Here is a 24904-nt window from a genome sequence, read left to right on the forward strand (position 1 = left end):
TCAACCCCCATTCTAAAAACTCCAAAAATCTATTTTTCACCCCATGACAAACTAACTATCATTCTACTTAGACTTTCATGGCTTGCAGATCCTCATTTAAGGTTGGTAATTTTTTCCATGGGTTAAAATCAAAGTCACGGGTGTCTTGGGCTCTGTGCCAAGGTCTCTGAGCTCCCTGGCAGGGGTTTGAGCCATCCAGGGCAGTCAGAGGGATGTCCTGAATTCCAACACCCAGGGTGGCTGGAAGGTTTGGAGCCACCTTAAAATGCAGGTGGGAGCCTCTGGTAACCAGAGTTGGTAGCAACAGTGCTGCACCTCCTTGGAGATCCTTCCTGGGCTCCTCAGCCACTGCCTGCCCAGCCCTGAGCAGAGCCCTGGCCTCTGAGCACATGGATCTTGGAATTACTGCAGAGAATGAGAGTGTGAGTATCCTGACAGAGCACCTTGCTGCCCAAAAATCCAGCTGTGAACGTCTGCAGCCCCTCCCCAGCCCGTAGAACCAGCACTCTGCCAAGGAAATCCTCCCCACAGGGGAGAAATGGCTGCTGGGGCCTGGCTGGGATCTGTCCAGGCTCTGAGAAGCTGGATGGAAAGGGTTGGGATGGGCAGGGGGAGAGGAGGGCCCAGCTGGAGCTGCTCTGTGCCCCCAGGTGCAGCTGGAGGACAGGAACCAGGAGGGGCAGCAGCCTGGAGACCCACAGGAGGAGATGGGGGAACTGCCTGGCTCCAGCATGGACTTCCCAGCCAGGATGGTCCTGAGTGAGGAGGAAAAACTGAAGGTAAAACTTTGGGAGCTGGAGGGAACTGAGCTGTGATGGCCACTGGATGCACAGTGGGAAATCTGGGAGGAATTCCTAATTCCTCCTTCTGTGGGGGCTGTGTTGTGCTCAAACACCACACTGGCCTCAGAACCCATCCATGGCCTTCACTGCCTTTGTGTCCCCCAGATTTCCAAGGACCTGGTGGATCTCCAGATCGAGACAAACAGGATGAAGGAGCGTTATGAGACAGAGAACTTCCAGCTGAAAACCATGGTACCACTTTGGGAACAGCCCCTTCCAGCCCTGCCAGCCCTTCCCCAGCTCTGCAGCCCCCAGCACACCCCTGTGCCCACTGCCATCTCCTCCCGGCTTGAGAGGGAGTTGAATCCCCCAGATCCCGAGGAATTCCCATGAAATCCGCTCTGGTTTGGGGCTGGCGGTGCTGCCCTGACCCTGCTGTCCCTGTGCAGATGCAGGAGCTGGAGAGGCGGGTGCAGGAGCTGGAGCAGGGCCGGGATTCGCTTCGGGAGGAGCGGGATTCCCTTCGGGAGGAGCGGGATTCCCTCCGGGAGCGCCTGCAGGGCCTGGAGAGCAGCCGGCAGGAGCTGGGGCAGGAGTTCATCATCCTCAAGAGCAACTACCTGGCCCTGGGCAGGGAGCTGGACAAGGAGGTGAGGAGGCTGCAGGGGTCATCCCACAGCTCATCCCAGGGGTTATCCCACAGTTCCAGCTCCACATCACCTTCCCTGGCTGCAGGAGCCTTGCTTGGCTTTCATTTGTGCAGCCCCATCACAGCTCAGGTCTAGAGAGGTTTCTTATGCAATTGTACCAAGGTTCTTGTTGAGGGATCTCTTAAATGTCACCAAGTCCACAAGAACCATCCAGTGCCACCCCTGCCATGGCAGGGACACCTCCCACTGTCCCAGGCTGCTCCCAGCCCTGCCCAGCCTGGCCTTGGGCACTGCCAGGGATCCAGGGTGGGCACCCTGTGCCAGGGCCTGCCCACCCTCACAGGGAACAATTCCCAATTCCCAATATCCCATCCATCCCTGCCCTCTGGCAGTGGGAGCCATTCCCTGTGTCCTGTCCCTCCATCCCTTGTCCCCAGTCCCTCTGCAGCTCTCCTGGAGCCCCTTCAGGCCCTGGCAGGGGCTCTGAGGTGTCCCTGGAGCTTCTCCTCTCCAGGTGAGCACCCCCAGCTCTGCCAGCCTGGCTCCAGAGGGGCTCCAGCCCTTGGGGCATCTCCGTGGGCTCCCCTGGACTCTCTCCAGCAGCTCCAGGTCCTGCTGCTGTTGGCCCCAGGGCTGGGGCAGCTCTGCAGGTGGGGTCTCACCTGGGGGGGCAGAATCCCCCCCTCCTGCTGCCCAGGGGGGCCCAGCCCAGCCCAGGGGGGGCTCAGGGTCCCAGCACACCCAGGACATGTCCAGGCTCTGAGCTGTGACACGGCACAGCCTGGGCTGGGGATTGTCCCTGGGGTTTGGTGTGACCCAGCTCCTCCTCACAGGGCCTGCAGACCTGCCCTGGTAATGGGGACAGGGATGGGGACAGGGCTGGGACAGGGATGGGGACAGGAATGAGGACAGGCTGGGGACAGAGCTGGGGACAGGAATAGGGACAGGGATGAGGACAGGGCTGGGTACAGAGATGGGGACTGCATGGGGATGGGATGGGGACAGGAGTGGGACAGAGCTGGGGACAGAGCTGGGGGCAGGGATGGGGGCAGGGATGGGGACAGGGATGGGGACAGGAATGAGACAGGCTGGGACAGGGCTGGGGACAGGATGGGGACAGAATGGGTAAGGGATGGATACAGAGATGAGGACGGATGGGACAGGAATAGGGACAGGGATGAGGACAGGCTGGGACAGGAATAGGGACAGGATGAGGACAGGGCTGGGACAGGGATGAGGACAGGCTGGGGACAGGGATGGGGACAGGGATGGGGACAGAGTTGAGAATAGAACTGGGGACAGGGCTAGGGACAGGGATTCGGACAGGGATAGGGACAGGAAAGGGGACAGAGTTGAGGATAAAACTGGGGACAGGGATGGGGACAAGGATGAAGACAGGACCTGGGATAGGGCATCGCTACCTCGCCCGTGCCGTCCCCCCCGGCAGATCCCTCCCTCTGTCCCTCCCGTTCCCCGGCGCTGCCCGGGGGTCACGGCGGGGCTGCGGGGCCGCTCCCCCGGCGCTGCCAGCCCCCTTTGTTTCCCTTTTTTCTGCTTGGCTTGCGCAGCCCGCACGTGAACGGATTGGAGCCGCTCTCATTGCGGCCGGCGGGAAGGGGCCCGGCAGCTTTCAGGTCGGAAAGTTTATAAAAACCCCGAATTCAAGCAAGTTCCTGACAGTTCCTTAAGGGACAGACACCTTCCCACTGCCTGCTCGCTCAGCAAGGATTAACCGGAGGTTTTGGACCCAGATTTGTGTATTTTTGTGGCTACTTCAATAGCCCTTCCTCTGTCCCCTCCTCTCCCCCCTGCCGCTTCTGCTGTTTTTGAACGGATGGAATGAGTGACACGATGCTGCTCCCTCCCTCCCCCAGCAGCGTTGCTGCCGCAGCTCAGTGACCTGGTTTTCCATGCAGGATGTGCGGCAGGAATGCTGCCCGGCTCCAGTGTCCGCATGGGCTGTGGCAGGGCAGGACAGTGATCACCCTTGGGCAGGCAGCGTTTGTCTCCCAGGAGCTGGGAACCGGGGATTTCTCACAGCTCAGCTCCTGCAGGGGGGGATCCCAGCCCGCGATCCCGCTGCAGCGCAGGGAGGAGCGGCTCAGCCAGCAGCGCTCTCGGCTGCCTCTCGTCCCCAAGGGGGTGCAATGTGTTTGTCAAAACCGGCGTTTTCAGGCAGCTGACGTCTCTAAATGATGGGTTTAGCGGGTTGGAGGCAATAACACACGGTTTTCACATGGATCCTGGGGTGGCACAGAGGTGAAAGCACGTGGATTCAGTGCCAGAGAGCATCCTGAGGAACCGTAGAGTCAAGGAATGCTTTGGGGTGGAAGGAATTTAAACCAACCCACCTGATTGCAGCCCCTGCTGTGACCGTGTTCACAGGGGGTCTTGGATGAGGGAAGAGACGAGCATCTAACTCCATGTTTCAGAAGGCTTGATTTATTATTTTATGATATATATTACATTAAAACTATACTAAAAGAATAGAATCAGAAGGCTGGCTAAGAATAGAATAGGAAAGAATGATAACAAAGCTTTGTGGCTGGGACTCTCTGTCCAAGCCAGCTGACTGTGATTGGCCATTAATTACAAGCAACCACATGAGACCAATGACAGATGCACCTGTTGCATTCCACAGCAGCAGATAATCATTGTTTACATTTTGTTCCTGAGGCCTCTCAGCTTCTCAGGAGGAAAAATCCCAAGGAAAGGATTTTCCATAAAAGTTGTGTGTGACACCTGCCACGGGACACCTTCCCCAGAGCAGGCTGCTCCGAGTGCTGAAGCAGGGCCAGAAGCCAGAGGTGAATTCCTTGGATGTCCTCCATGTGCCGAGGAGTTTACTCCAGTTCCTTGGCTCCAGCTCCCAAAAATCCCTGCCTGAAGCCAGCGAGGCTCCAGCTTGGCAGCCTGGCACTTGTCGGGACATGGGCCTCTTGCTCATTATTTTCCCAGTGCGGACTTTCCCAAAGGAAACGGGAACAGCAGCCTGCGGTTCTGCCCCCTCCCCTTCCCCGGCGCTCCTCTGGGGCAGACAATGAGCCCTTTACACATTCCCAATTACAAGTGCTACTTGTGACCTTGCCAATATGTTGTCATGGCTGCTGGGCGCAGGAGCGGCTCGGAGCTCATTGACGGCCCCGGGGCCGGGAGCAGCCGCAGCCCGGGCTTGTGGCGGCTCCTTTGTGCGGGGATCCCGCAGGACCGGCCCGGGAAGGGCTCCCGGAGATGCCGGGCAGGCACTCGGGCCTGTTCCTCACTCGCTGTAAATTCTTCCTTTTCAAGGCTCTGACCTTCCCTCGCTCCCCGTTTCCTTCTCCTTTTGTGCCCCGGGCTCGGCGCAGCCCCCGAGGGGACCCAAACGCGCTCTGGGTTTTCCCTGGAGCCGCGCCAGGCTCGGGAGCTCGGGAAAGGCAGCGGAGCCCAACTCAAACCGGGCACTGCCCCTTTTTCTTTTGGCTAAACCGGTCCCTGTGACCCCTGCGATCAAACTGTCAGGGTGACAGCTGCAGATGGATCGTTGGGAGCCGGGAACAAGCGGAGCTGTCTGTGCCGAGCTGTCAGGTCTCACAGCTGTATATCTCACCTCTTTGTCATCTCCTTTCTCCCCGCTCTCCCCCAGCCCGCCCCGCGCTATCTTTTGATAAGCTATTCTCTCCACGCATGACTCAGATGACCTCTGCCTCCCATCCTCCGATTCACTGCCATGGTAACAATTACTCAAGCTTGTCCCCAGCCATAAACCCCATCAGAGCTTTGTTATCTACACAGAAACCCTCCCGGGAGACATGAATTCCCCCAGTGTTCCCTCCAGATCACCTGGAACGGAGCTTCCCTTGTTCACATCCTCTTTATCTTCTGGAAATGTGTCACTCCACAGCAGCAGCACTCTGAAACACTGCCCACACCGGCTGTGGGCTGGGGAGAAATCCCATCCAACTGGGAATGTGTCATCTGCAGGGATGGATGGATGGATGGATGGATGGATGGATGGATGGATGGATGGATGGATGGATGGATGGATGGATGGATGGATGGATGGATGGATGGATGGATGGATGGATGAGGGGGAGGGATGGATGGATGGATGGATGGATGGATGGATGGATGGATGGATGGATGGATGGATGGATGGATGGTGAAAACTTGTCTCTTCTCCTTGTGCTGTGGAGCCCAGCACTGCTCAAAGCTGCTCCATGGGGAAGGACATTCCTGAAGTGCTGGGAAGCTGAACAGAGGGTGCAGGGTAGGGGTGAGGAGGGAGCTGGAGGCTGCAGAGGTGGTGGCAGAGCTGTGCCAGGGCTGGCTCAGGGGTCTGGGCTTCAGTGTGGGATGTGCAGAGGGATAACACTCCATGGGAATAACCTTGCTGCCTGGAGTGCATTTCCACGAGAAGCAGAAAACCACTGTGGACGTGGGAGACAGAACCAAAATTCAAACTTGATTTGAGGAGGGCAGAGGGTGCCTGCCTGGAGCACACAGCAGGAGCAGCAGGGATGTGCTGATCAGAGGGGGATTTCAGAAGTTCTCTCCTTCTTGTTTGACCTTGCAGGTGCTGAGGAATGAGGAGCTGACCCAGGAGCTGCTCAGCCTGGCCAAGGAGAGCAGCCTCCCCCCTGGCCTGGCCCATCCCTCCTCCCCGGGGCTGGGAAGAGGCAGAGCAGCAGGACAGCCCCGCTCTGCTCACAGGGGCAAGGTGAGGGACTCTCTGCCCTTCCACCAGCCCCTCAGAGAACAGGGATCCACCAGGCCCCTTCTTGTCTCTCCCCAAAGCAGCCTGAGGATGCAGCTGCCCCTGAGCACGAGCAGCAGGAGCTGGAAAGAAACGTGAGTGTGTGCAGGGGTCTGCTGCAGGAAGCAGAGGGGGATGGATTCCAACCCTGGCTGGCACCTCCTGCTGCTAACTTGAGTTTTGTGGATCAGCTGATGCCTTGATTCATTTTAAATCCTTTTTTTAAACCCTGCAGTTACAAAACGAGACAGGAATAGCTGCAGATGTGCAGGCAGAGCTGGGGAGGGCAGAGGTGATTCCCTGGGTCCGTGCCCTGGCAGGGGAACACAGGCAGCAGCTTAGAAGCCACCAAATGCAGAGGAGAAATTTTTCCTCTTCTTTTTCACACTTGAGAAATCTGGGGGTGATGAAGCACCCAAAACTGAGCGCACAGAGATGGTCCCTGCCTCCTCCCCATCTGCAGCCCTTGCAGAACCAGCCTGGGCTCCTCCACCAGCTCCTGCTGGAATCTGGCTCTCAACGTGAGAGCCACACATGTGCCCCTGCACGTGCCCTGGCTGGCAGCAAACTCCACTCCTGCCCCTCCCAGCCACACCAGGCCCTCCCCCAGCATGGCACTGCCCGGCTGGACAAGGGCTCAGCTCCAGCTTCTCCCCACTTTGTCCTCTCTTCACTCAGCCTTCTGCCTCATCTTCCTCTTCGTTTGTCCCTCAGTTGCCTGGAAACCAGGATCACATAAAAGCAGAGCTGGAAAAGCTGAAGAAAAGGCACGAGGAGCAGCAGCAGAAGCTGGAGGAGCGAGTGTGAGTGTCCCTGTGCTTGGCCAGGTGTTTGTGGGACTGGATGTGACCCACAGAGCAGGAGGGGAGGCAGCCTGCCTTTGGGGGTACAGGGAAGGAATGAGGCCTGGAAGGAAAACCTGATGGTTTCAAGGCTCTTCAGAGCTGTCAGGTGAAAGTTGGTGATGTTCAGGGACACCTTGAAAATCCACTCTCTGTGACACACAGCAAATGTGTGACATCCCAGAGATTAATGCAGCCCAGCCCTTGCCCACAGAGGGGCTTTTCCATCACCTTGGAATGGGGTTGATGTCCCAGGAAAGGCTGCCCTGTCACCGTGTTCGCAGGGGTTCTTGGATGAGGGAAGAGATGAGGACCTGACTCCATGTTTCAGAAGGCTGATTTATTATTTTATGATATATATTACATTAAAACTATACTAAAAGAATAGAAGAAAGGATTTCATCAGAAGGCTGGCTAAGAATAGAATAGCAAAGAGTGATAACAAAGGTTTGTGGCTCAGCTCTGTGTCCAAGCCAGCTCATTGTGATTGGCCATTAATTAGAAACAACCACATGAGACCAATCACAGATGCACCTGTTGCATTCCACAGCAGCAGATAATCAATGTTTACACTTTGTTCCTGAGGCCTCCCAGCTTCTCAGGAGGAAAAATCCTAAAGAAAGCATTTTTCATAAAAGATGTCTGTGACACTGCCCCATCAGGAATGCTGCAGGACTCGACCCTCTGAACTGTGCAGGGTGTTCATCCTCACTGGGGACAGGTTTTGTGGCACTGCTTTATGCACATTTGGAGGCTGGCAGCTGCTGCTGGGAGATTTCTGTCATTACAAAGTGATTTTCTTCCCAAAGCTGCCAGTGTTGGACCTATGGAGAATCACAGAACCCCAGAATGGGTTGGGTTGGAAGGGACCCTATAGCCCATCTCCCTTGCCATGGTAGGGACACCTTCCACTATCAAGGGTTGTTCCAAGCCCCATCCAGCCTGGCCTTGGGATGGAGAATATGAAAAATGCCAATCACTTGTTTATAGAATTTTAGAAGTTTAATAGTAATAAAATGTTTTAAAAATAGTAACACAATTAGAGTAATAATAATTTGGACAATTTGAATTAGGACAATATGAGACAATAAATACAAAGAGTTATGGATGTCCAGGTACCTCTTTCTGGGCAGCATAAGCCTGAAAAAGGACACACATTAACAGAGGATTAACCCTTATAAACAACAGCCTGTTGCATATTCATACACCTCATACATGATGCATAAATTTCATTTAAATAAAGGATTCTGTCTGGTCATCATCAACTTCTTCCTCTGAATCCTGACAGCGCCTTCGAGGTGGGAAGAAGTTTGTTTCTTCTGATAAGAGAGCAATAAATACTTTTTCTCTGGAAGATTCAGGTGTCCTGTGGCTGCTATCTCCCTGCCAGTCCTTTCTTTAAAAAAATATCCTACATAGCACCGTTTCTATTTTAACAATTTTTATAACCCAAAACTATATTTACCACAGTACTTAAGAGAATTAACCCAGCATCACTTTCTAACACAACACATACAATATTCATTTGAATATTTGCAAAAAAGCCAACCATAAAATACATGCATTTTGCACAGAGAAGGAGTTAGGGCAGTTCAGTAACGCCGTTCTCCCGCTGTGTGTGCAGGCTGGCGCTGGGGCAGGAGCTGCAGGAGGCGAAGGGAGCGGCCGGGGCCGAGCACTCAGCGGTGAGCAGGGATGCAGCCCCACAGCATCCCCCGGGCTGGGGCGCCCCAATCCCGGCCCCCCAGCTCCTCTCCCTCCGCAGGGAGCTGGGCACACCGAGCTCCTCCCGTGCAGGTTCCCCCTGCACGTGGTGGAAGCGCTGCCTGCAGAGCCTGTGGGAGGAATTTTGCTCGCTGGTTTTTCAGAAAGAGTTGGTGGCATCACCGGGGTGCGGGGTGGCAAATGACAGAAAGTGGCAGGGGAATGGGGATTATAAATATTTCCAGTGGGTTCCTCTGAAAACCCGGGAGCTTCCCAGCTCTAGTGAAGGCAGATAGCTGGGAATGAAGGCCCTCAGCCCTTAGGAGGTGTCTCAGCAGGGTTTCTGTGTCTGTGCCAGGTGCTGCTCTCGGCCCAGGCCCGGCTGCGCGAGGTGGAGGCGGAGAACGCGCGGCTGCAGCTGCAGCTGAAGGAGCTGAACGAGGAGTATCGGTGCCGGCTGGCACAGTGCCTGGGGGACCTGGCTGTGGGTACCCCCGGGAGGGGCTCAGAGCCATCCTCAGTGGGGAGAGAGCCACAAGGATCATGGATTCCAACTCCCAGCCCTGCACAGACACCCCAACAATCCCACCCTGGGCATCCCTGTCCAAGCTCTCCTGGAGCTCTGGCAGCCTCAGGGCTGTGCCCATTCCCTGGGGAGCCTGGGCAGTGCCAGCACCCTCTGGGGGAAGGACCTTTCCTGATATCCAACCTAAATCTCCCCTGACACAGCCCCAGTTGTTCCCTCAGGTGTCTCCATACTGGCACACTCCTCTTGTAGGCTGCAGCCAATAAATTAGAGTAAATACATAAGGAAAGGGGTTTTGAAATCCCTGTAATCTGACCAAGAAAACTCCCAGCAGAAGCTCACGGATAATTTTATGTGGCCATACAGGAAATCTGGATGGGGGAGCTGCCACGGAACCATGGAATGGGTTGGAAGGGACTTTAAAGCCCATCCAGTGCCACTCCCAGCCATGGGTAGGGACACCTTCCACTAGAGAATGTGACTCCATGCCCTGTCCAAGGGTTGGGTTGGAAGGGACCCTAAAGCCCAACTCCCTTGCCATGGACAGGGACACCTTCCACTATCCCAGGTTGTTCCAAGCCTGGCCTTGGGCACTGCCAGGGATCCAGGGGCAGCCACAGCTGCTCTGGGCACCCTGTGCCAGGGCCTGCCCACCCTCACAGGGAACAGTTCCTTGCCCCTATCCCCTCTAACCCAGTGGGAAGCCATTCCCCCTGGATTTCCCTCTCTGTGCATTTACAGAACTACATGGACAGCAAACCCAGCAGCGTGCCAGGACACAGCAAAGCCCCAGCTGACCACGCTGCCATGCAGAGCTTTGTGGACAGCATGCTCAGGGACATCCAGGCCTCCTACAGGCGCCGGGAGGAGCAGCTGGCCCGGGCAGCCCGGGGCTACAGGAAACGCCTGAAGGAGCTGGCCAAGAAACACGAGAACCTGCTCATTGCCTATGGGTAAACCCCAGCATCTCCTCCTCCTCCTCAGGTCCAGCTGGAACAGCCCCACAGCAGCCAATCCTGCCCTGGCAGGAGGCAGGCAGGGCTCCCAGGTGGAGCAGAGGGTCTGGGATGTACATTTATCCCCCTGCTCTTGGTAATCTAGAATGTACATTTATCCCCCTGCTCCTGAATGCACATTGATCCCCCTGCTCCTGGCAATCTGGAATGCACATTTATCCCCCTGCTCCTGGTAATCTGAATGCACATTTATCTCTTGCTCGGTAATCTAGAATGTACATTATCCCCCTGCTCTGTAATCTGAATGCACATTATCCTGCCCTGAATGCACATGATCCCTGCTCTTGAATGCACATGATCCCTGCTCCTGTATCGAAATGACATTCCCTGCTCTGAATGCACATGATCCCTGCCCTGAATGCACATTGATCCCCCTGCTCCTGGCAATCCAGCACCAAGCTGCCTCCAGCTGCACGTCAGGGTGCTCTGGACCCCGTGGAGCTGCTTTGCACATATGTTCCTCCCACTCCCAATGCAGGGTGAGAGATTGAGCCCACGGTGGATGGTGTGGAAAGGCAGAGGTACCACAAATAGCTCCACCTCCCAGCCCGTCCCTGCAGCGCTCGCAGCGCTCTCGGCAGCTTGGGCTGTGGGAAGCAGCAGAAATACCCGTGGTAGAAAAGCCACAAATAGCTCTGGGACAAGCTCCCCTCAGAAACTCTCCCACTTTCCCTTTGCAGGTGACCAGAGCCAGCAGGTCCCAGTGAGTGGCACCCCAGGAGCAGCAGAGCTCTGGTGGTGTCACCCAGAGGGACAGGCAGACAGTGACCCTGTGCTGTTTCAGGCTGCAGCGGGAGCAGATCCGCGCCCTGGGCAGCACTGCCATGGACGGTGGCCCTGCCGAGCTCCACCTGACCATCCCTGACCCCGAGCTGCTGGCAAACAGCTCCCGGGAGCTGCACGGCCTGCGCCAGCACAAGGCACGGCTGGAGCTGCAGCTGCAGGAGCTGCAGCAGGTAGGGAGGGAGCTGGGAACAGTGCATGAGCCCCTTCCCTGAGGCATTTGTAGCATTGGTTAGCTTGGAAAAGCCCTCTCAGATCACCAAGGCCAACTGTTCCCCCAGCAGTGCCAAGGCCGCCTCTGAGCTGTGTCCCCAAGTGTCACAGACGTCTTTTATGAAAAATCCTTTCCTTAGGATTTTTCCTCCTGAGAAGCTGAAGGCCTCAGGAACAAAATGTAAACATTGATTATCTGCTGCTGTGGAATGCAACAGGTGCATCTGTGATTGGTCTCATGTGGTTGTTTCTGATTAATGGCCAATCACAGTCAGCTGTCTGAGACACAATCCTTTGTTTTTCATTCCTTCTTTTTCTATTCTTAGCCAGCTTTCTGATGAAATACGCTCTTCTATTCTTTTAGTATAGCTTTAATATAATATATATCATAAAATAATAAATCAGCCTTCTGAAACATGGAGTCAGATCCTCATCTCTTCCCTCATCCTGGGACCCCTGTGAGTGCTGTCACACCCAAGTGCCACATCCATGCTCTCCCTGAGGGTTTGCTATGCCTGGGCCACAGGCAGGGGACACAACAGTCACCTCCATGTGACAGAATCATGGAATCATGCAATGGGTTGGGTTGGAAGGGGCCTTAAAGCTCCTCTTCTTCCACCCCTGTGTTGTGACTCCACAAAGGGGGGATCAATGCCACACTCAGGATTACTATTTGTGGTATTTGCAGGAGGTTTTAGGACTAGGTGAAAGATGAGAATTTGATTCTATGTTTTTTGAAGGGTGATTTCTTATTTTATGTTATTATATTATATTAAAGAATACTAATATATATTATATTATATATATAATTTTATATATATGGTATTATATGTGCTAATATATGTTATATTATAATATATTAATATTATATATTATATATTATATATTATATATTATATATTATATATTTATAAAAATAATGTATAAATATATATTTATATTAAAATTATATAAAAATTATATATAATACATTATATAAATATATAATATAGATTTTAATATATTATAATTTATTATATTATATTAATACTTAAATATATATTAGCATAGTATATATTAATATATACTATATATATTACATTTAGTATATGTTAGTAGATATATACACTAATTTATATTATATTATATTATATTATATTATATTATATTATATTATATTATATTATATTATATTATATTATATTATATTATATTATATTATATTATATTATATTATATTATATTATATTATATTATATTATATTATTACTGAAACTATACTAAAGAATAGAGAAAGATACAGACAGAAGGTTTAACAAGAATGATAATGAAAGCCCGTGACTCTTCAGAGCTTTGACATAGCTGGCTGTGATTGGTCATTAATTAAAACAATTCACATGTTGGATAAACAATCTTTAGACTACATTTTAGAGTAGTAAACACAGGAGAAGCTGAGGCTTCTCAGTTTTCCAGTAGAAAATCCTGGGTAAAGAGGATTTTTCAGGAAATATGATAGTGACACCACCCCTGCCATGGCAGGGACACCTTCCACTATCCCAGGTGGGTCCAGGACCTGCCCAACCTGGCCTTGGGCACTGCCAGGGACGGGCAAATGTCCTCCCACTGGGCAAATGTGGGCCTTGATTTGCACAGGATGCATTTATTTAGAAATTCAGAGGAGGGGAGGCCTGAAACCTTCAGACTGTACAACCCTTGGTTTCCTTGGCGAGGCACTGGTGGCTGTGGGAGTGCTGGATATCTTGTGCCACTTCCAAGGGCACAGAAAAGAGGGATAGTGTCATTTTACATGTGCAGACAGTGACAGGACAAAGGGAATGGATTTAACTGACAGAGGAGAGATTTAGGTTGGATGTAGGGAAGGAATTCCTCCCTGTGAGGGTGGGCAGGCCCTGGCACAGGCTGCCCACCCCGGATCCCTGGCAGTGCCCAAGGCCAGGCTGGGCAGGGCTGGGAGCAACCTGGGACAGTGGGAGCTGTCCCTGCCCATGGCAGGGGTGGCACTGGATGGACTTTAAGGTCTTGATGATGGCAGGATCTGGGATTGCAATGGGTTCGTGTTCACAGGAATTCTGCTCTTCCTTTGCCTCCAGAAAAGCCTGAAAGGAGCCTCTGCCCTCGCAGTGCCTCCGGAGCAGTAAGTGCTGTTTCTGCCTTGGGATATCTGCCATTCCACGTTCCCATGGATGTGTGGGTTGAGGGATCCTGATTGCCTGTCTGGAGGCAGCAATAGGCAGGGAAGGGAGCTGCTGGGGCTGCTTTGGGAAGAGGAGGCAGCTGTCCCCTCTCCTGCAGGAAGAGCCTTGGTCACTGGGCCTGGATCCAAGAAAGCTCTTAAGCACATATTTGATTTAATCATGTTTTTAGCCCCACTGGCCTCTTCAAAAGCCAAAGTTAAGCACATGCCCAAGTGCTTTGGTGGATCACAACCTGAGAAAGGCCTGTGAGACACCACCAATTTGGGATGGCCCTGTTGTTCCTCCTTCCCAGTGCAGGAGTTGGGCTGGAATCCTTTGGTGCCGCCGTGCTGACACCGCCCTGGCCTCCCAATAAACCCTGAAATTCCTAAATTTTGATGGGTCTCTTCCCCTGCTCCATTATCCTGCTAAAATTCAACCAGCTATAGAGGGGTGGAACAAAGCACAGGAGAAACCTGAGCTGGGGTTTTCAGCCCTTTAGAAGACATGGTCACCTAGAAAACATGTCAGATATTCCATTAGCTGGATGCCAGCACTGAGGAGTGGGTGAGTGCCAGAGCCCCTGGGCTCTGGAGAGGTGTCTTGAGCCCCAACCAGGCTCTGCCATGTGTTCCACACTGAAAATAGCAGTGTCCGTGAGGAAATGCAGCAATTTGGGCAGGCACCACAGGAGAAGGGCATGCAAGGTCCAGAACCTGAATTTCAGTGATGCATCTCATCATTTGGGGTTTATTTTAACTGCCATGAGACCCCACACGCTCCAAATTCTGCTGGGTTAATTTGTGTGTATTGCACATTACAGAAATGTGTACAAATCACCAACGTGCCTTGAGCTGTTTGATTTTCCACCATCACTCTCATTCCATGGCTATGACAATGGGAAGATGCCAGCAGCAGACCAAGAACTCAATGTTACAACTCACTTTAAAAGCTTTTTGACCAATCACACAAAGCAAAAGCACATTGACAGTAGTTCTATCCAACCACTACATGCACAGTTAAAACAATGCTTGCTTATTTTGGATACAATACCTGCTTAAAGCCTTAAAACACAATGCACAGAGCTCCATTATTAAGCTTCAAACTTCCTAATATCTTGCTAGATAAACTTTTCTGCAGCTTAGGGAGTTATTCTAGACAAGCATTAATACACAGACTATTGTTCTGTTTGTCCTTGTCCTTTTCTACTTTTTAAATCATTTTTCTGCTGACCAATCTCATGGCTGCTGCTTAGTTCCAATCACAGTTCTGCTGTTTCTGAGGCTGCCTTTTGCAGCTTTCCCAAACCCCTCTGATTTTGTGGATTCCCACAATGTGCTGTTACCTGGCTCCTCCAGCTGGAGATGGGAGCTCTGGTGTTCCCCCAGCCCCAATTCCCACAGCCTCTCACCTTTGCAGAGCCCAGGCTGGGCTTGGGGCCAGCTGTTGGGGAAATTAATCCACAAACTCCAGAGGTTTATGTCCAAAAAGGAGCCATAGGAATCCTTTTTTAGCTTTATTCGAATAAAGGGAGAGGCCATGGGGCATTCCCTGGGATCTCTCTGATTTTTGGAGGACTCGGCCTCCTTTTTATCCTAATTTCCTGGCTGCATTTCTCTTCTCTCTTTCCCCATATCTTTTTTACAACAACAAAAAAAAAAAAGGCGCAAAAATACTCCCAAATATTAAAATGGCATCTACAGAAAATGACTCTGTAACATCAGCCACATCTGTATCAGAACAATATTTCCACTCAACAGATTTTCTATATATGTAACCAGTGCCTTTATTAAAAAGTAATAACATGCAATTAACTGAAAACTGCTCATATACCTAAAATGGTCAGTTTGGATGTATGGCTGTAGATGTAGATGTGAGTTTATGCATATATGTGTGTGTATGTATGTCTGCATTCATGGAGACACATATAGATTTATATATCTGTATGTGTGACCTGTGTGGAGCTGTGTGGTCCCTGCAGGGGCTGGATTTGGTGTCTGGGCATGATCCATGTGAGCTTTTCTCTGGCAGGCAGCTGGATGAGGAGGGCTGGGCAGAGATCAGGAGGAAGCTCCGGGAATTCACACTCAACACCCAGGTGAAGGCTGGAAGAGCCACTGGAGGCCAGGCTGATCTCTCACCCCCAGGCAGGGATGTGCTGCCTCAGCCCTGCCCTGGGGCTGCTCCAGCCTGAGGGAGAAACTTCCATGGAGTCACAGAAATCCTGAGTGGGAAGGGAAGGGACCCCCAGGATAACCCAGCCCAGCCCCTGGCCCTGCTCAGACACCCCAACAATCCCACCCTGGGCCCCCCTGGAGCAGTGTCCAAACCCTCCTGGAGCCCTGGCAGCCCCAGGGCCGTGCCCATTCCCATTGGGGATCACTCTCCATGGTGCCTTGCTGGGCCTCAGCCCTCCCAGCTGGTGCTGTCTCCAGGCTAATTTACTGTCCCTGCTCCTAAAGCAAGGAGAGCAGCCCCTTGGCAGTCCTGCCCATGTTTCAGAACAACCTTTTGGCATCTCTGGAATAAACTGGGGCTGATTGCTGCCCTGTGCTGGCACTGCTGGGACATCTGCAGTCCTGAGGGCAGTTCTGGCCCCCTCATGACAAGATAGACATGGAGGGGCTGTAGGGTGTCCAGGGAAGGGAACAGGGCTGGGAAGGGTCTGGAGCACCAGGAGGGGCTGAGGGAGCTGGGAAGGGGCTCAGCCTGGAGAAAAGGAGGCTCAGGGGGGACCTTGTGGCTCTGCACAGCTCCTGACAGGAGGGGACAGCCGGGTAAGGGTTGGGCTCTGCTCCCACGGAACAGGGACAGGAGGAGAGGGAATGGCCCCAAGCTGTGCCAGGGGAGGGTCAGGTTGGACATAGTGAAATTTCCTTCATGGAGAGGGTGGTCAGGCCCTGGCCCAGCTGCCCAGGGCAATGGTGGGGTCATCACCCCTGAAGGGATTTATAGGACATGTGGATGTGGCACTTGGGGACACGGATCAGTGATGGCCTTGGCAGTGCCAGGTTAACACCTGGATCCTCGTGAATTCCTACACAATTCCACGATTCTTTGATTCTATTTGACCTGGTTCAAGTCTAGGCTGAATCTGAATCAGCTTCCCAGACTGGTTCCTGCTGGCTGCAGGGATATTCCCTTCCATGTCCTGGATATTCCCTTCCATGTCCTGGATATTCCCTTCCATGTGCTGCCTTTCCCTGTACACAGCAACCTGAGGGAGTGCTCCAACATTCCTTGGGGATGCAAAGTTCATTCTTTGGGGGTGTAAAGTTCATTCTTTGGGGGCTTAAAGTTCATTCCCTGGGGGTGTAAAGCTCGTTTCTTGGGAGTGTAAAGCTCCACACCTGCACGGGGCCTGCCTCTGTGGCCAAAAGAAGGGAGAAATCATGGCAGAGAGGTTGGAGTGATGGGGAAGTGGTTGGAAGGTCGGACTCACACAGCAGAGAGAGGCTGAGCAGCATCATTGCCATGGCAGTTATCTCTTTTTTTCTCTTTTTTTCCACGTTTTCTCCATGTTGTGTGCCCTGCAGGAGGAGCTGGAGCAGCAGAGGAGCCAGCTGCTGACCCGGGCTGTGGTGGCAGAGGAGCAGGTGCTGGAGCTGCAGGGCTACATCGACCAGCACCTTGCCAGGTGACAGGGGGGGACAGCCCCCTCCAGGCTTGTGCCAGTGCTGGCCCGTGCCCACTGCTGGCCCTGCCACAGCACTGCCCATGTCCCACTGCTCCTGCAGCTGTGCAGGCGGCTGCCACCCCCTCTTGTGCCACAGGGCAGCAGGACAGAAGGACAGACACTCCCCACACACCACAGGTGTCCATCCTGTGAGCTCGCCCATCCTTGGGAGGAATCACAGTCATGGAAAGGGTTGGAAGTGACACAAATGTTCATCCAGTGCCACCCTTGCCATGGCAGGGACACCTCCCACTGTCCCAGGCTGCTCCCAGCCCTGCCCAGCCTGGCCTTGGGCACTGCCAGGGATCCAGGGTGGGCACCCTGTGCCAGGGCCTGCCCACCCTCACAGGGAACAATTCCTAATTCCCAATATCCCATCCATCCCTGCCCTCTGGCACTGTGAAGCCATTCCCCATGCCCTGTCACTTTATGCCATTGTCCAAAGTCCCTCTCCCACTCTTTTGGCGCCCCTTTAAGCACTGGAAGGCACTCTAAAGGTTTCCCTGCAACCTTCATAGGAACCTAAAACCCAAAGCTGAACCTAAAGCCTAAAACCTTCAGAGTTCTTTTATTCCCAGGTTCTAACCTCAGTCCTCCCAGCTGCCCCTGGTCTATTGGAATATGTATCCCAATATAACCAGTTAGATGGTGCCCAGGCCAGTTCTGACCTTCGCTGCTGGGCCAGAGGCAGCACTGCGGTGTTTTACCCCAGAGATACCTTGGCTGGCGGCAAAGTGCAGCGGGGCACAAGACAGGACTCCGTTCTTCTCAGGAGAGAGAGCTTCTGGCGATGGTAGAGAGAAAGGGAATGGATTCTGCTAGAAGGTAGCCAGATGTTTATTCCAAGAGTACAGAGGTCTGCACTGGCCCACTGCTGGTAACAGAATGGAGGCCGCATGGTCTCATTCACATTTTAAGCTCAGCACAGGGGAAGGGGAGGGGACAGGTGAGTCACCAACCAGGTGAAGGGGCAGGGTCTCAAGGTACTAGGGACACCTATCACACGACGCCTTGCTGGTATGTTAGCCTGATTGACAGGGCACACTCAGCGAGGGGCGAGGGGAAGGGAGAAGGTAAAACAGGATATTGCAACACACCACAACACTGGTCTGTGCTCCCCTTCCCTGGCTCATCCTGCCCTGGAGCAGGGAGAGCAGCAGGGAGGGACAGGACCAGCAGGGCAGGGGTGGCAGGGCACGATCCCCCTGCTCCTGGGCTGGGTCAGGCTCTGCCCCTGCCTGGCACAGCCCATGAACACCTTTTCCTTGGGCGAGGCTGCGGGATCTGGGTGCCAGGTCAGCCCCTGGCATGGCTCATTGCCCAGGGAGCAGTGTGGGGGTGCCAGTTGTGGGTTTCTCTGAGTCTGGACTGAAGGCACTTGAGATAGTAATTCATGTTTGGACTCAGGTATTTATTATTTCTTATCATTAAAACAGTTTCACTACTGTGAGTTCAGCAACAAGGCACAAAATGGCCAACAATCTCTTGGTACAAGGTCTCTTAAGACTAAACTATCCAGTTAAGAGCTGACACCTGGATTATTTTCCCTTTTAACCCAATATCTGATCCCACAGAGCCCACAATGCAGACTTTTCTGCCCAATTACAAAATGCCACCCAAACCCATGAAGAAGGAGCATGAAGAAGAAACCCAGGACAACACCCTGTGCCCTCCATCTTGCTTCCATCCACAACACACTAAAAATCCCAAAACCTCAATTTCTCACCAAGTGACACACCTACACTACTCTCTATAATCTATTTTACATTTCTGTGGATTCTAGTTTATCTTGAAGTCTGGGAAAATTTCTCCATGGATGAGGGTCAAAGTCAGTGCTCCCCTGGGGGTCAGGGCACCCCAGAGCAGACAGAGAAATATTCCCTGTGGTGTCCTGGGCTTCCACATGTGTGGTGAAAGCGGCACTTCCATGCTACTCATGGTGGCAGTGGCAGTTCCACACTGCCCATTGTGAGTGGTGGCAGTGGCACTTCCACGCTGCTCATGGTGACAGTGGCACCTCCACTGCAGGTACAAGCAGGAGATCCTGCGCCTGAGGAAGGCAGAGGGCAGCGAGGTGCCCCCAGTGCCCCGTGCCAGCAGTGCCAGCCAGGAGCCAGAGCAGCCCCAGCCTTGGGAACAGCCCACTGCAGGGAAGGTTTGTGCCCCATGGAGTGCCAGGCACGGATCCTGCTCAGGCTGGGAGCGGGAACAGCCAGAGAAACCTCGTGGGTGTTTCTGCTCTGAATTCACAGGACTGAAATGAGACCAGACAGCGGCGGCTGGGCTGTGCCCTGCAGGAATTCTGCTCCTCCCTGAGCACCCCTGGGACACAGGCAGGGATCCCAGGCAGCTCTGCACTGCTGGGAGTGCACTGCAGGGACAGCTTCCTGCTCCTGATGGAATATTTTCCCTGGATGAGACCTGGACCTGGACCAAGGGCTGCTCCTGCCTTGCTCCCCTCACCTGAGACAGAGCCAGGCTGGCTCAGACCAGTATTTGTTCTGGGCTTGGACAAAGGGATGAGCTGCTCTTTTACTGGGAGGGTGGGGAAAGGGTGCCCAGAGCAGCTGTGGCTGCCCCTGGATCCCTGGCAGTGCCCAAGGCCAGGCTGGGCAGGGCTGGGAGCAGCCTGGGACAGTGGAAGGTGTCCCTGCCCATGGCATGGGGAGGAACAAGAGCAGCTTCAAGGTCCCTTCAAGATCCCTTCCAACCCAGCCCATTCCATGCTTCTGTGCCTCTGTGGTGGGAAAACCCCATTTTCCCCTGTGCTTGAGTGGAAAATGGAATATTAGACTGATGAGCAGGGCCAAACTGATCCTGCATGCAGGTGAGCTGGAAAGGATGGCAGAGCAAAGCCAGGAGCAGCAGCTGCTCCAACTCCAGGACCATCCAGCAGCTCAAAGACAAAGCAAAAACCTCAGAGGAACAATCAATCAAAACTTTATTTTTAAAACTTCAATTGAAATAAAGCAGCAGTCATCTAAAAAGAGGCACTGGAGTTTCATCCCTTAAATCCTGCGTTAACCCCAGGATTTCCAGGTTTGATTTTCTCCTCTCTTGCTTTGCTCACACTCTGGAAAATGAAGATCTGCCACCCTGCAAGTCCCCAGGAGAAATGCTGGCCAAGCACTTCTGTCCTGAGCTCAGCCAAGGGCTGGAGTGGCACTGACCCTTAATGCCAGGCTTAAGGAGGCTGCTGTTAAACCAGGCTTAACGAGGCTGGGCTCAGCCCTGGCTTTGCTGGGCCCTGTCCTGCACTTCCCTCCGCACCTCCTTGATGTCATAGGCCCAGACCTGGTCCAGGCCCTGGCCCAGGGTGCAGCTGGGGCTCCAGGAGGGGAAGGGGTAGCGGCCGGCCACCACCCGCGCGTCGTCGGGCAGTTCTGCCAGGAGCTTGGTGGCCAAGGGAGGCTTCTGGGGAGAGAGACACAGCCAGGGACAGGAGGCGGCATTAGGACACGGTCACACAGTGGCAGTGCCACCAGGGATCCTCTGGGACATCTACCCTTCAAAGCAGAGGGCTGGTACTGGCCCGGGGTAAGGCTGGGACCTGGAGCAACAGCACAAGGGGAACGGCCTCAAGTGGCACCAGGGGAAGTTCAGGTTGGATATTGGGAAAATTTCCTCCCTGAAAGGGCTGTCAGGCACTGGCACAGCTGCCCAGGGCAGTGGTGGGGTCACCTTTCCTGCAGGGCTTTAACATGGATGTGGCACTTGGGGACATGGCTCAGTGCTGGAGGAACTGCAGGACTTCAACCCAGAGGGATTTTCCAACCTCCATCATTCCATAAATCCAAATTTGTGCAGCACCAAACCACTCAGCCACAGGGATGCCCACCTGGCCTTATTCCACCCATTCCACCCTTATTTCACCTCTGTTTCCCAAGACAAGCCCCCTGGAGCTGGCCCAGAAGGACTCAGGGTGTGAGGGGCTGACTCACCACGCTGGGGGCCAGGAACACGATCACGTTGTGGCAGTCAGAGAGATTCACCTTAAAACAGAAGGAAAAGGGGAATAACGAGCAGCAGGCAAAGCAGGAACAGCTGCTTGAGCGTCCAAACCTTGTGGGTGATCTTTGGAACTTTGCAGGGATCAAAGATGCCACAAAAGGTGTGGGCTGGGGAAGTGTGGGTGTGAAAGCAGCACGTCTTGGGAAACACCTGCCTCCAGCACCTCCCAGACCCACATTCCCTGATGGATTCTCTCTGCTCAGGCTGCAGATACCTCATGGCAGCCTGAGAAGCTCATCCCTGCAGGTGAGCCTGTCAGCAGCACCCAGACCTCTCCTCAGAGCTGCTCCATGCAGCAGAACTGGCCACGGGCTGCTGCCCCAGCTGGCATTCCCTGCAAAGGAGGATGGATTTCCACCTCCCAGGAGCAGTGTGGGATGGGGAAGGAGCAAGCAGCCATCAGCAAATCCATCCTGGAGATGCAAACAGAGCTCTGGCCCTGCCCTGAGCACACCCAGACCCTCGGGATGCTGTTACCTTCCACAGATCCTTTTTCAGGAAGGAGACCTTGCCGTGGTAACCAGCCCTCCAGGCACGGTAGTTGGCCAGGCACAGCAGCCAGGGGTTGAGCTCATAGCCCAGGGCTGGCCTCAGCCCCTGCTTGTAAGCTTCGAGCACCTGCACAGGGAGAGAGGGAGGGCTGAAAGCCAAAGCAGCTCAGTGCTGAGTGTGGGGCAGGGTTTGGGAGGGCAGGGGCTGCTGCCCAGCTGCACCCACCCCATCCTGCTGGCTCACAGGCAGGGTGACCTTGGAGCTCAGCACCACCCATGCCCTCACTGCCACCCTGCTCCCTGCATGCATTTTATAGGGCTGCCAAAGACCCCCTATGGCCATCTAGAGCCACCCTGGAGCACCTAGGGCTGCCTAGAACTACCTGGGGCTGTCTAGAGCCACCTAGGACAGTGCTGGGTCACCAAGGACTACCAAGGACAGTCTAGGACTATTTAGGACAGTCTAGAACCACCTAGGACAGCCTAGGGCCACCTAGGACAGCCTAGGAACACCTAGGACCCCCTAGGACAGTCTAGGACCTCCTAGGACAGTCTAGGGACACCTAGGGACACCCATGACAATTGAGAACCACCTACAGATGTCTAAGACCATCAAGGACGCTCTGGGATCACCAGGGATGGTCCTGGCCACCCAGAAGGCAGGCACAAACCCGGCAGCAGCAGGGTGGGAGTGTCCCCTCCACCCTCCCTGCCCTTGGCCCACCCCGGACACCTCAATTTCCCCCAGGATCCTTACGAGCCGTCCATCTCCGGATCCCAGATCCACGGTCTTGCCGGCACGGCCCTGCAGCAGCGCCAGAGTGTTGGCGACCTGCCGGGGGCTGGAGGGCTGGTACGGCACCTGCGGGGGCACAGCGGGTCAGGGGGGCCGGGATCGGTGTCCTGGGGGTTTGGGGTGCCGGTACCTGCAAGCACAGGGGGTCAGGGGAACAGGCCTCGGGATCAGGGTGCCGGTACCTGCAGGCACAGGGGTCAGGGGGACAGGCCTCGGGATCAGGGTGCCGGTACCTGCAGGCACAGGGGTATCGGGGTGCCGGTACCTGCAGGCACAGGGGATCGGGGTGCCGGTACCTGCAGGCACAGGGTATCGGGATGCCGGTACCTGCAGGCACAGGGGATCGGGGTATTGGGGTGCCGGTATCTGCAGGCACAGCAGGTCAGGGGTGCCGGTACCGGCAGGCACAGCGGGTCAGGGGGACAGGCCTCGGGATCAGGGTGCCGGTACCTGCAGGCACAGGGGATGGGGTGCGGTATCGCAGGCACAGGGTGCCGTACCGGCAGGCACAGCGGTCAGGCTCGGATCAGGGTGCCGGTACCTGCAGGCACAGGGGATCAGGGTGCCGGTACCCGCAGGCATAGGGGTTCGGGGTACCGGTACCTGCAGGCACAGGGTATCGGGGTGCCGGTACCTGCAGGCGCAGCGGGACGCGGCGGAAGCCCGGCATCAGCAGCACGGCCCAGGTTGCCCACACGGCCGCCCCGCTGGCCGCCGCCAGAGCCAGCAGCCCCCGGCCGCCCAGCGCCGCCCCGGGACGGGCCCAGCTCGGCTCGCCCGGCTCGCCCGGATCCCAGCCCGGATCCATGGCCGGCTCCATGGCCGGCTTCATGGCCACCGGAAGGGGAGGGCAGCACGGCCGGGTGCCTTCCGCCGGGACACGGGCACGGGGAATCCGCGCTGCCCCCGCCCCGGGGCTGCGGAGGGACACAGCCGGGCATGGAGTGTGCGGGTGTGCACAGGGGTGTGAGTGATTGTGTGTGTGTGTGTGTGTGTGTGTGTGTGTGATAACAGCTGTGTGTGTGATGACAGCTGTGCGTGTATGTGATAACAGCTCTTTGTGTGTGATAACAACTCTGTGTGTGTGTATCAACAGTTGTGTGTGTGTGTCTCTGTGTGTGTGTTTGTGCAGAGCTGGTTTTGCTCCAGGGCAGTTCTGCACGGTTGTTGTGCACACGTTTGTGTGGAGCTGTGAGTGGTGAATGGCTGTGCACTGCTCTGTGTGGTGTGTGTGTGTGCAGGCTGTGTGTAGCTGTTGTGTGCAGGGGTGTGCTGCTGTGTGCTGTGCACGATGAGCACGTGTGTGTACTGTGAACAGCTCTGTGCGTTGTGCACAGCTTGTGTGGATGTGCAGTTGTGTGAGCTGTGAGTGACTGCAGCTCTGTGTGTGTTGTGCACAGTTTGTGTGGATGTTTGCACAGATGTGCAGTTGTGTGGGGCTGTGAGTGATTCCAGCCGTGTGTGTGCAGCTGTGTGTGACTGAGCACGCTGTGTGCAGCGGTGAATCGTGGTTCAGCTGTGCACAGCCAGTTGTGCATGGCTCTGTGTGCCTGTACTGTGACACACAGCTCTGTGTGGCTGTGCAGGGCTGTGCACACTCCTGTGAAGGGTTCTGATGGCTGCACGTGAGATTGCACAGACAAACACAGCTGTGTGAAGCTATTGGTGTTGTTGTGCAGGGCTGGGAGTGTCTGTGTGTGTGCTTGTGCACAGGTTTGTGCTGCTGAGCACGGTCCTGCAGGGCTGTTGCAGCTGTCCTGGTGTGCATGGGTGAGCAGGGTTGTGTGCATGGTGCCCAGCTGTGTGCAGGTATGCATGGCTGGGTGTGCATTGCCGTGTGCAGCTGTGCCCAGCTGTGTGCAGGTGTACATGGGTGTGCATTGCCATGTGCAGCTGTGCCCAGCTGTGTGCAGGTGTGCATGGGTGTGCATTGCCATGTGCAGCTGTGCCCAGCTGTGTGCAGGTGTGCATGGGTGAGCAGGGTTGTGTGCATGGTGCCCAGCTGTGTGCAGGTGTGCATGGGTGTGCATTGCCATGTGCAGCTGTGCCCAGCTGTGTGCAGGTGTGCATGCCCTGCACACGTGTTGGCACTCCTGCTCGGCTGTGCATGGATCTGTGTGTGGTTATGCTTTGGTGCACAGTCCTGTGTGGGGTGTGCACGGTGGGGTGCAGTTGTGACCAGCTGTGCACAGCTGTGCATGGGGCTGTTGGGGGGCTGTGCACACCCATGTGGGGCTGTAGGGGTTGGAGGGCTGTGCACACTTTTGTGTGAGGCTGTTGGGAGGCTGTGTACAGCCGTTTAGGGCTGTTTGGGGTTGTTGGGGGCTGTTCACACCTGTGTGGGGCTGTGCACAGCTGTAGGGGTTGTGCACAGCTATGTGGGGTTGTTGGGCCTGTGTCACAGACACATTTTATGAAAAATCCTTTCCTAAGGATAACAAAGGCTTGTGGCTGGGACAGAGAGTCCGAGCCAGCTGACTGTGATTTGCCATCAATTAGAAACAA

General features: G+C 54.6%; 2 protein-coding genes across 2 annotated transcripts; one reads left to right on the plus strand and one right to left on the minus strand.

Annotated features, from left to right (window-relative positions):
• Positions 1-338: 338 nt before the first annotated feature.
• On the plus strand, positions 339-19652 carry CCDC78 (coiled-coil domain containing 78). The gene is made up of 16 exons (XM_064725477.1): positions 339-422; positions 651-779; positions 948-1034; positions 1232-1432; positions 5988-6131; positions 6209-6262; positions 6882-6970; positions 8634-8694; positions 9072-9197; positions 9981-10192; positions 11040-11211; positions 13342-13385; positions 15457-15523; positions 16962-17062; positions 19130-19256; positions 19354-19652. Exons 1-16 carry the CDS (start codon positions 390-392, stop codon positions 19357-19359), a joined length of 1653 nt encoding a protein of 550 aa, XP_064581547.1. The 5' UTR covers positions 339-389; the 3' UTR covers positions 19360-19652.
• A 373-nt stretch (positions 19653-20025) lies between these two features.
• On the minus strand, positions 20026-23242 carry ANTKMT (adenine nucleotide translocase lysine methyltransferase). The gene is made up of 5 exons (XM_064725498.1): positions 23034-23242; positions 22361-22465; positions 21590-21730; positions 21043-21093; positions 20026-20515 (listed from the first exon to the last, which is right to left on the minus strand). The coding sequence occupies exons 1-5, from the start codon at positions 23229-23231 to the stop codon at positions 20327-20329; spliced, it is 684 nt and encodes a 227-aa protein (XP_064581568.1). The 5' UTR covers positions 23232-23242; the 3' UTR covers positions 20026-20326.
• Positions 23243-24904: the final 1662 nt, after the last annotated feature.

This window comes from Zonotrichia leucophrys, chromosome 14 (genome assembly GCF_028769735.1).
Source record: "Zonotrichia leucophrys gambelii isolate GWCS_2022_RI chromosome 14, RI_Zleu_2.0, whole genome shotgun sequence".
Taxonomy (NCBI): domain Eukaryota; kingdom Metazoa; phylum Chordata; class Aves; order Passeriformes; family Passerellidae; genus Zonotrichia; species Zonotrichia leucophrys.